Source organism: Monoraphidium neglectum, assembly GCF_000611645.1.
Source record: "Monoraphidium neglectum strain SAG 48.87 unplaced genomic scaffold scaffold01273, whole genome shotgun sequence".
NCBI lineage: Eukaryota > Viridiplantae > Chlorophyta > Chlorophyceae > Sphaeropleales > Selenastraceae > Monoraphidium > Monoraphidium neglectum.
Genome location: NW_014012355.1, coordinates 1 through 10,061, shown reverse-complemented (window position 1 = coordinate 10,061; position 10,061 = coordinate 1). Strand labels below are relative to the sequence as shown.

Genomic DNA, 10,061 nt, shown 5'->3' with positions numbered 1-10,061 from the left:
GTGCATAGGGAGGCGTGCGTGGAGGAGGGTCAGCAGGAGGCGGGCAGGGGTGCGGGACGACGCAGCGAGGTGGGTCGGGCAGTACGCGTGGTGAGGGTTCGCTGCCAGCTGGCAGTGCTATGTTCACAAGAATCGACGATGACCCCTCCCCCTGACGACCCAGGCAGCCACCTGTCCTGCACGCCCATGGATAGGAACAAGGCGAGAAGCCATCCCCGCACGCCCCACCCACCATCAGGTTGTGCACGTTGGCCACCATGACCGCGAACAGGTTCTCGTTCATCGTGAAACTGCTCAGCAGCAGGTACCCCATCTGGCCCGCCATCCGCAGCACGCTGCCCGCCAGCACCGACGCGGCCCACGGCCAGCGCCAGACCCACAGGGTGCCCAGGGCAGCCGCTGTCATGCCGTGCATCAGCACGTACGTTACCGCCCGCAGCGGGCCCAGCAGCACTGGGAGGGGCGGCGGCAGCGGCCCAAAGGGAGATGGAGGTTAGGGGCATGACCCAGCTGGGCCAGCAGGCCAAGCATGCAGGGAAGGGGCAGCCGCAGAGCCCCGCAGCCGCGCTGACCGCGCCCCTGCAACGCCCCTTCAGCGCTCCCTGGGGGCGGCGCGACAGCTTGACCCAGACCGCGCGCTGACCCGGCCCACCGAGCAGCAGGAAGGACGTCGCCATCATCGTGTTCCAGCCCGCCCCCGGCCCCGCGCGGCACGCGGCGATCACGATGGGCAGCGGCAAAAAGTAGCCCAGGGAGGAGTCGAGCTTCAGCAGGGTGGACAGCAGGAACGCCAGGCCGGACACGGCCGCCAGCATGGCAGTCTCGACCAGGGCCTGCGCGGCAGAAGAGGTGGTGAGCGTGCGTGCGTGCGTGCCCTGCAGTGGGACGCGGGGCGGAAGACAGGGACGCGGCTGCCTGCAGCCGGCTAGCGGGAGGTAGGGCGTTGCGGGAGGGGGCCGGACGCACGGCCGGGGACACCGGTGCACGGAACTGGACGATGAGCCCAGCCGACCTTACTGTGACTGCCTGCCGCCTTCTAAGTGGCTGCCGCTTGACCGTGAAATCGCGCCTGGCGGCCCCACCCCCATCGCTGTTCGTACCTTGGTATCTTCGAGGGAATAGGGCTCCTCATCCGCAGACGCGTCGACAAAGTGCGGCTGCCCGTCCGGCACCTCCAGGGCTCTCAGCGGCAGCTGCTGACCGCTCAACACAGGCTCGTCACCTTCCCCATGCGGCGGCGGCGACGGCAGCGGCGCGCCAGCGGCGGCTGCCGACGGCGACGCTGCACGGGCCGCTGCTTCGCTGCAGCGAGGGATGGGGCCATTTCGCACGGCTGGCTGGTGTGCAAGCCGCTGCCGATGCTGCCGCTGAATCTGCTGCTGCTTCAGACTATGCGTTTGTGGTCTGCCGTTGCCGCTGCTACTAATGCACCAGCACCGGCCCACACCAAGAGCAGGTGCCTGCCACGGGGGCGCAGCAAGTTGGGCAGCTGCAGCGCGAGGCCGCCGCAGCCCCGCTGCTACCGGGTGCATGCCCTGCCCTAGTTGTAGCATTCTATGTCCCAACAGCTTGCCCATCACCGCAGGCTGCACTGCACCAGCACGGCCTGCAGGCGCGGCGCGCGCGTGCGGCGAGTGTAGCACTCAGCTGGTGCCGCAGCAGAGTGCTGGTTGTTCACAGCGCCAGTTGTCACCCCTGCCGAAGCCAACGGCAATGGCACTCGTTTCGTTGTTTCTTTGAGTTGTGCGTAGACACTGGTTGGGCCGTGATCTCGCAGCCTGATGTAGACGACGTTTGCCGCAATTCGATCGATAGAACATTGCAAAACCTAAATGTGGATCGTATCAAAAGTTTGCTGCATCGCTGAAGTCCTGGCTGCTGTGTCACCACCTTCCATCCCCGCCGCCGAAACGGCCGCACCCAGCTGGGGCCGCACATAGCCTCGGCCTCGGCCGCACCTGCCGCCCGTGTCCCTTGCCCAGGCCCCTGTACAATGCTGGCTCGGAGCGTTCAATGCCTCTCGCTGCCCACTGTGCGTCGCTGGGCGCACGCGTGCGGCGGCCCCCGATGGGTCCCAGCTCCACCATGCGGCACCACCCGCACAGCCATGACTGCCTCTGCCCTCGGCGCGGGCAGCCTGGATCTCACAGGCCACACGTTCCTCGTCACGGGTAGCACAGACGGCATCGGCCAGCACACCGCGCTGCGCCTAGCGGCAGCAGGCGCGACGGTGCTCGTCCACGGCCGCAGCCGGCAGCGCACCGACGCCGCGGCAGCCAGGGTCAAAGACGCGGCTGCGCGCGGCAGCGGCGGCAGTAAAATCGGCGACGTGAGCGACAGGGTTTACTCATATGTTGCTGATCTGGCGGATCTGGGGCAGGTGAGGGAGCTGGCAGTGGCGGTGAGGGCAGAGCATCCCGGCGGCATCCACACGCTCATCAACAACGCAGGCGTATACTGTGAGCCGGCCGATGCGTGCCTGCGTGCATACGCGTGTTCATGTGTGCACGCACGCATGTTTATGCGTGTTGCGTGCTGCGTGCTGCGTGCATTGGCTTGTGTGAGATTTAGCAGATGGACGGACGCGTTGACGCGATTGGACAAAGTGTACTTGGATCGATTTCATTGGCATGCACAAGCAAGTGACCGCATGCGCGTTGCATCTGGCTGGATTTCAGCCGCATAGTGGCACGTGCTGTACCCGGCTGGATGCTGCAATTGTGCCCCAGCGCCTATGCTTGGCTCTGCCAATTCAGCGCCGCTACGTGCCTGCCTGCCCCCGCGCGTCACCCGGTTCAACCCTGCGTCCACACTGCAGCCGAGCGCATGGCCAAGTCTGCCGACGGGTTCGAGCTGACGTGGGCGGTCAACGTGCTGGCCCCCTTCCTGCTGACGTCACTTTTAATAGACAAGGCGCGACACCACCACTCAAGGCAGCCGGCTCATTGTCACGCAGCCAACGCGCTTGGCACAGCGGAGGCGGGGGCTATCTGGTTGCAGGCACACCTCAGGGACCTCCCTGCTATAAGCTTACCGACTGTCCATCTGCCACGCGTCGACTCCCTCCCCCCCGTCCAACCCCCAGGTGACAAATCAGGTCATCACCACAAGCAGCATATCAGCATCATCACACCTCGACATGCGCAACCTTCAGCAGGAGCGTGGATTCAGGTAGGGGTTGACTTGGTTGCTATGCCTGGATGTACAACAGATCGGCAACTCTTTGAGCAATCATCACCCAACAGGCAGCATCTGCTGCAGGTCGGCCTCCCTGTGCCAATGTGAACTCTTGAGCCTCTGAAGTCTCGCAGAATGCGCACCATGACTTCTTTCAGCCGGCTGGAGCCGAGCCTACAACATTGCGTCCGTGTGTGTATGTGTCGGTGTCCGCACATGCGCGTGCGCGCGCCCTCTCGTCCGCAGCGCCCACTCTGCCTACAGCGCCAGCAAGCTGTGCAACCAGGTGTTCACCTTGAAGCTGGCCCGCTTGCTTGCCGATGCAGGGAGCCCCGTGGTGAGTTTCTACGACGAATCCTGCATTCTGTGTGCGGGTTGCGACCCTGGCGCAGGCTGCTGGGCAGCTCTTGGTGTGCCCGTGCATCTCGCAAGTGTTGACGGGAACCGCTCTTGGCGCAGGTAGATGCGCGGCCAGAGCGCCCAACCCGCCTCCTGGCCCGCTCACGGTCATGACTACCGTGTGTTGTGCTTTTCGCTTCCTTGACAGCCTCCACCCCCCCCTCCTGGCTCCACCCGCATGCACCACCCTGCACATCAGCTGGCCAACACTCTGGACCCTGGGACAGTCAACACTAAGATGCTGCTGGCCGGCTGGGGCCGCATCGGGATCGAGGCACGCTGGGCGCGGTGTCCGGGGAGTGCGGCTGGCGCAGTTGTGGGCAGTGTCCGCGCTTCTGTCCGGAATGATTCGCTGCAGGGCGTGGCGGTCGGGCCGCGGTCATGCACATGGCTGCCCTGGCTGCCGGCTGGCTCGCACCTGCTGTCAGGCCTGGCTGCTTTCCTGGTGGCCTCTTGCAGCGACCAGCGCAGCTCGACCTCTGTAAGACACCTTCTGTATTCATAATTGTTTGCTTCAATGCAACCTGCACGCACCCCTCTGACCTGCAATCTTGCGCATGCCCCAACTGCGTCCTCCCCCCCAGGTCAGGGATGCCGACAACACCTTCCAGCTGGCGACAAACCCCGGCGGCGAGAGCGGCAAGTACTACGTCAGCGGCCGCAGGGCGCGCCCTGTTTCGGACGCGGCCGATCCCGAGCTGCAGGATCACTTGTGGGCGCTGTGGGAGCAGCAAACAGGTGCCGAGTTTTGGCTGTAGTCGACTACCGTGCTGTGGTGGCAGAGAGTCCTGTATAAAAGTGACGCTATGCGCATTTGGCGGATGTGACAGTACATACAATTAATGTGGTGGTGGTGCTCGCTGGGGTGGTTGGGGTTCAAAGGAGAGGGATTCGGGCCAAACACTGTGGTCTACTCTAGTGTTACAAAATGACACCAACTGGGTGGAGATGACACCGATCAGGAAGGATTTGGGGTTGGCGCAAGGGTTGTGGAGGTGCAGGTGGTGTCAGGATGTCCGAGAGACCGTGCAACAGAATTGGAGAGAGCATCCACGCCCTTATGAATCAGACCTAGGCTCGCATTCCATCGTGTGACCCTGGGGATTGACAGTCTCTGTACCTGACTCAACTAACCAAGTGCCTGAAGGTTCCGAAGATATGTGGACAAAGGTTTGGGCCATCGATCTTCATCGAACCCCGTGCCTGTAGCAGGCGCCACATGCAAAACTACATGCTGCAACGGATGCAACCCGACCAGGGTATGGCACGCGCGTCATCATCGAGACTGCACACTGCAGGCAAACGGCGGTGGAGACCACTGTGCGCAGGCTGTTGCAGTGTCTCTTACGGCAACGGCGTGTTTGCCGTGCCTGTGCACAGAGAACCCCCAGGGGAAGAGGAAAATCAAGTGGAAGTGAAAATGGAGAAGCAGTCGGCCTCGAGCTCATTCCTGGCGAACCGCAGCGCTGCCTCGGACTCATCCTGGTGCGGCGAGTGTCCCCGTTGCCGAGGCTGCGTGCGCGGCATCTCCAGGCACTTCGCATCCTGCTTCTGCTGGCGTCGCCGCTGCGTTTCAGGCTGATCGGCGCTTTTCGCCCTGAAGGGTGTGTGGGCGAGACAAGGGTGCATAGGCGGTTGGATTCATGCACGGGTTGCTGAGTTGCCGTTTGGCTGAGCTGTGCCAGTAGTGCAGGTGCCCGCGCAGCACTCTTGCCAAGAAGTGTCGCTTTGAGCAACCATGTACATCCAGGAGCAGGTCCTGCTGCATGCATTCTTCACCAGAGTAAATTGCTGTCCTCCGTGCGTGGGGGCATACACCACTGTGCACGCTGTGCAGCGCCTGCACTCACCTTGCATCCTGCAGCTCTGCAGCCGCCGCCAGACATGCGGTAATGTCGAAGCGCGCGTCGCTGCACGCACCCCACCACACGGCAACGCTGTGGTCTTTTTGGCAGTGAGACAGGGCCTCCAGGAACTGGGTCGGGCCCGGCGAGGGCACGGAGGTGCAGGGGTTTCGCTTCGTGGGTGAGGCGTCCGTTGTGAGTCAGAGCAGGACAACGGCGATCGACCCCGGCTGCTTGGGTCCTGGCCATGCGAAAATGCTGAGCTGGATGTGAAATCATACCTCTGCGCAGACAGGATGCTTCTCTCCAGGGACCAGTGGCGTGTGCATCATCAGCATGGCTTGCTGCATTATGGCCCAGGGTGTCTAAACGGTGATGCGTTGACGGCTGCCTTGATGCCCACAGGTTGTGACTGAACGCTCAGAGGTGAGAGGCTCAATAAGCGCAGGCTTACAAGCATGGATCCCTTAGGAGCGCAGCGCCTGAGCTTGCGCAAGGAGTTGCGGAGATCGCGAAAGGCGGGTCCCGGGATTCGAAGCGTATTTATGACCTGGGATAACTGAAAGAGCTGATTTGATTCGGAAGAACAGCTGGTGGCTGTCACAGAGGATGCTCCACAAGACCCACCTCGAGTCATGTGCAACTGCACGCCCTGCCAGCTCGCGACGGCTGCTCAGGGCCGCAGCACTTTTGCTTCAGACGACATCCGGCATCGAGCCGCCACTCATCCTAGCCTGATTCTGTGCATATATTGTGTGTATGATGTGTGCAAAGGTGCCGCTTCAGCGGTATGCAGCATCACTGCTGCAGCCTGGTGCGTGCATAATCCCAGGGTCGCAGTTACGGTGTACTGACTCAGCGACACAATTATACTTTGTCGGGTCTCAGTTTGGTTTTCAGTCGGGTCCCGGCACGTTGTGTCGGACGTGAATGTTGCTGTTGTATATCCTACGGGGCATGAAATAATTCCTGATGTTGGTTTGGGTGGTTGCTCGGCACCCAGGGCTTGACCCGTTTCGTGCTGCAGCACCTGTCAGCCCCCACAATTGACGTCATTGTCCAGGAAATCACAGATCATGCTCTGCAGGCTGTACAAGGAGCGTTGACACACTTCTCAACAGTGTCAGCAGCCTTATGCCTGCATTGTCTTCATGTCTCTCCCCCTCCTCACCCGTGACCCAAGACCAGTAACACAAGCTGCAGTCCAAGCCCGCAAATTGCTGCTGCTCCAATAGAAGGCTCAACGGTGGCACTGACACTTTTACCGACCAACGTATATCACCGGTACCAGGCTTGTGATCTGGTCGACGATCAAGACCGTCGGGGCCCTCTTTGCGCACCAGATTGCAATGGCGCCCACAATTTATCGATTTGGGTCGTCTGAAAGGCCAGCAGCGCCTGCCGGGCGACGCGGTAGCAGCACCAGGCATCGGCCGATCGGCGCTGTGTGCAGATTCCACGCAGACAAGGCACGTCGCCGGAGTTTCTTGTGCCTATATGACTGTCTGTTCCATGGCATACATCGTTGTTATTCATCTTGATTTGCTGGCCCAATGGAACCTCGTCTCATCGCGGGGCAGGTGCCAGCGCCAGACATCAGCCTCATTGAGCCGTACGTTATCTGGGAACGCGTCGCCACACTCACAGGTGCGCTGCTAGCGGCCAGGACCGCACGGGTCGACAGCGTCCGCGGCGGTGCGAAGCGTGAACCGCCCACGCATCGCCCCTTCCCGCATGCCCCTGCAGCATTTTGGGACCCGCGCGAACACAATGAGGTGAGCGCCATCTGCGGCGCAAGCGCCCACTGTCGTGCGGCTGTGAGAGTCTTGCTTGAGCACAATGGAAGCATTATTGCAAAATGGGGGGGTGGCTTGCAAGCGCCTGCCAGCGGCGACAGCACCCATTGCTAGCATCGGCGGCAGCAGTGGCGGCAGCAGGGGGCGCGAGGCAGGCGCAGGACGCGTGTGAACAGCAGGATTGTCGTCGTTTGCCCCGCCAGCGCGCTGCTGGATAAGGCAATTCGTTGGGACTCCCATCGCAATGATGTGCATCGATGCCGGATCACAACAGGAAGATTTTGAGGAGCTGATGCGGCAGCTGGCTTCGAGGGGCGCGCAGAGCATTGAGCTGTCGCAGGTGCGGTTTTGAACGCAATCGCCCACATGCGTGCGCCGCGTGGCCGCTGCCCGCTTGTGCTACAGGGCGGAAACTTGGCAAGCAGGCCTGCTGGTATGTGGCGGCTACGCCGGCTTGCTGCTGGCACGTCCAAGTTTGGGGTATCCACATGGTGCATCTGACGTCGCACGGAATCACGAAATACAGCTGCAAGCCTGCAGCTGACCGCTCAGCCTCCACTGCGATGCTGTCGCTCTCTCCTGCCGCCTGCTGCACAGGTTGCAGGGGCCAGCGGCCAGCCGAGCAGGGTGCAGCTGACCGTCTCCTGCGGCAGCGAGCAGGGGACGGCCGACGCGGTGGCCGCCGTCATCCTGCAGGCGAGCGCCAGGCGCCCTCGCTCGCCCGCTCCTCCTGCATGGCCTGCATGCATGGCTCGTTGTGCCGCACACGCGAGGCGCAACACGACTTGCTTACAAGGCGGCGCTGGGCTTGACACCGCGGAGCTGGGCTTGACGCCGGCCGCGCCTGAGCCCCCCCCCCCACCCGGGTGCGACGCCCCCGGCAGAGTACCGCGGCGCTGGACGTGCGCGTGTCCCAGGACCAGCGGTGCGGGCTGCCCCAAGAGACGGTGGCGGTGGCGACGCCCTGGGGCCGCGTGCGCGTCGCCATCAGCCTCAAGGGCGGCGACGTGTTCAAGGTGACCGCGTACTGGGGCGGGGGCTGGGCGGGACGGTCGGCCGGGCACTGGCGCTTGGGTGGCTGGTGGCTGCTGGGCTGGGCCGCGGCTCAGTGTGGTTGTTTTGCTTGCGGTACCGCCCCTGACTTTGTCAGGAGTTTCTGTTTACACCAGCGGCGCCGCGCGGCCCCCCGACGAGCAGGCCAGCCCTCACTGGGTCGAATGCGAGCGGGCGGCAGCCGCGGCGACGGCGGCGCCCGGGCGGGAGCCTGTGGCGGCCGAGGCGGTGGCGGCGGCGGCGCTGGAGGCGTTGGAGGCCGGGCTTGCCGACGGCAGCATAGCGCTGGGTGTGCAGCACCTGTTTTGACTTTCAAAGACTCTATTGTTGTTTGTGGTGTGCCTGATGCGGCATGACAGTTCCGGGTCGCACGAACGTATATGTTACCGTGCGGCCGACGGGCGCAACAAATATTACTCTACAAGCAAGCGTGCGCGCTGCATATCTCAGCAGCCCAGCACCCAAGGGATGAGCAAGCGACACAATCATCAATTGTGCAATACTGGCCAGGCCGCATCACTTCGCCAGCAGCAGCCGCCGATGCTCCTCAGGCCACGCCTCTGCGGCGCCCTCTGCACAGAAGAGCACCAGCTCAGGCAGGGTGCCCTCACCCTCTGCCGTGCCGCCGCGGCCGCCGTCCCCAGCCGCATCCCCTCGCTCCTTTTGCAGCCGCCGCTTGGCCGCCTCGGTCGACTTGCTGCCATGCTGCTGCTGTTGCTGCTGCTGCTGTCCCAGAGCCTCAAGCTCTGATGAGAACGCGCTGAGGTACAAATGGCAGTATGCACCCACAAACCGGGCCTCAAGCGCCGCGGCGCCCAAGTCGCCTCCGGGCTGCACATCCTGTGCCAGGAGGACGTGCTGCTGCTCTTCACTGCCAGGAAGCTCTTCCTGCTGCCCATCTTGCCGCAGCTGCCGCGACCGCTGCTTTTCCGCTTGCCCCTCCTGGTGCGCAGGGCAGGGCGGCGCGTCTGGCCGCCGGCCGGCCTCGCTCCGCACCCCTGTTTCCGTTTCCGTCACGGCCGCAGCTGCAGCGGGTTGCTCGTGCTGCCGTTTGCTGCTGGGCGCGGGGGCCACATCGGCATGAACGGTTCCTTTTTCGCTGCCATCGTTGCGGCGCTTGCTGCTCTGGCGTGCGGCACCGGCAGCAGCAGCCGCAGCTGCGTCGCCTGCCTGCCGTTGGAAGCGCTGTAGCGACCTGGATATCGCCGCGAGGCTTTGCGATTCGTACAGCGTGCAGTATTTGGGCGGAAGCTGGAGGTCGTGGAGGTCTTCCAGCAAGATCATCCTGTACTCTAAGAACAGCAGCACAGCTGGGTATCATATGCTATTATGCGATTTAGCTTCGTGATTGATGGGCCATGATCTCAGAGTGTCTGTCACCGAAGCGCGCTTGTCGCTGTAGGCGCATCGACCGTTGAGTGACGCAACAGTCACTGTGTGCTGTTGAGCAGAGTGCTCCTGCCAGGGCTTGGGATGACACGCACCTGAGCAGCACCCAGGCGGCCATGGTCCCACAGAGTGAACGAGCCAAAGCAGATACGGCACATTACTGGGTTCAACATCGCTGCTGATGGGATGAGCTGTGTATATTGCGAGGGCAGTTTGGATGCGCTCAGGATACCAAGGTGTAGAGCCTTGCGCTTGCATGACGATGTACAAAATTTAAAAGGCAGCCTTGTCAGAAGCCATCCGACAGAGCAGCCAAGATCTCCACCTCCTCTCCCCTACGCTGGACGTACCCTCGCCATCGGTGCCGCCGAACCCCCCACCCAGCCGTCGCGCAAGCCCCCCC

At 62.9% G+C, this 10,061-nt stretch overlaps 4 protein-coding genes across 4 annotated transcripts in view; 2 read left to right on the top strand and 2 right to left on the bottom strand.

Moving 5' to 3' along the window:
- Positions 1 to 1,324, bottom strand: part of MNEG_7281 (hypothetical protein) — a gene marked incomplete at both ends in the record, with an annotated part of 2,036 nt that extends 712 nt beyond the window's left edge. Inside the window, 3 exons of the mRNA XM_014044247.1 lie at positions 233 to 453; positions 653 to 875; positions 1,223 to 1,324. Of these exons, the coding sequence (XP_013899701.1) occupies positions 233 to 453; positions 653 to 875; positions 1,223 to 1,324 (546 nt within the window). The remainder of the gene's footprint in view (positions 1 to 232; positions 454 to 652; positions 876 to 1,222) is intronic.
- Positions 1,325 to 2,107: 783 nt separating this feature from the next.
- On the top strand, positions 2,108 to 4,334 carry MNEG_7280 (hypothetical protein; the record flags this gene model as incomplete). The annotated part of the gene is made up of 6 exons (XM_014044246.1): positions 2,108 to 2,459; positions 2,819 to 2,871; positions 3,086 to 3,171; positions 3,424 to 3,514; positions 3,776 to 3,943; positions 4,161 to 4,334. 6 exons carry the CDS (start codon positions 2,108 to 2,110, stop codon positions 4,332 to 4,334), a joined length of 924 nt encoding a protein of 307 aa, XP_013899700.1.
- A 3,129-nt stretch (positions 4,335 to 7,463) lies between these two features.
- On the top strand, positions 7,464 to 8,578 carry MNEG_7279 (hypothetical protein; the record flags this gene model as incomplete). Its single annotated transcript, XM_014044245.1, has 4 exons — positions 7,464 to 7,556; positions 7,814 to 7,891; positions 8,101 to 8,232; positions 8,414 to 8,578. 4 exons carry the CDS (start codon positions 7,464 to 7,466, stop codon positions 8,576 to 8,578), a joined length of 468 nt encoding a protein of 155 aa, XP_013899699.1.
- Positions 8,579 to 8,785: 207 nt separating this feature from the next.
- MNEG_7278 (hypothetical protein) lies at positions 8,786 to 9,464 on the bottom strand (the record flags this gene model as incomplete). The annotated part of the gene is made up of 1 exon (XM_014044244.1): positions 8,786 to 9,464. A coding segment is annotated over one exon (679 nt), but the record flags the coding sequence as incomplete, so codon positions are not given.
- Positions 9,465 to 10,061: the final 597 nt, after the last annotated feature.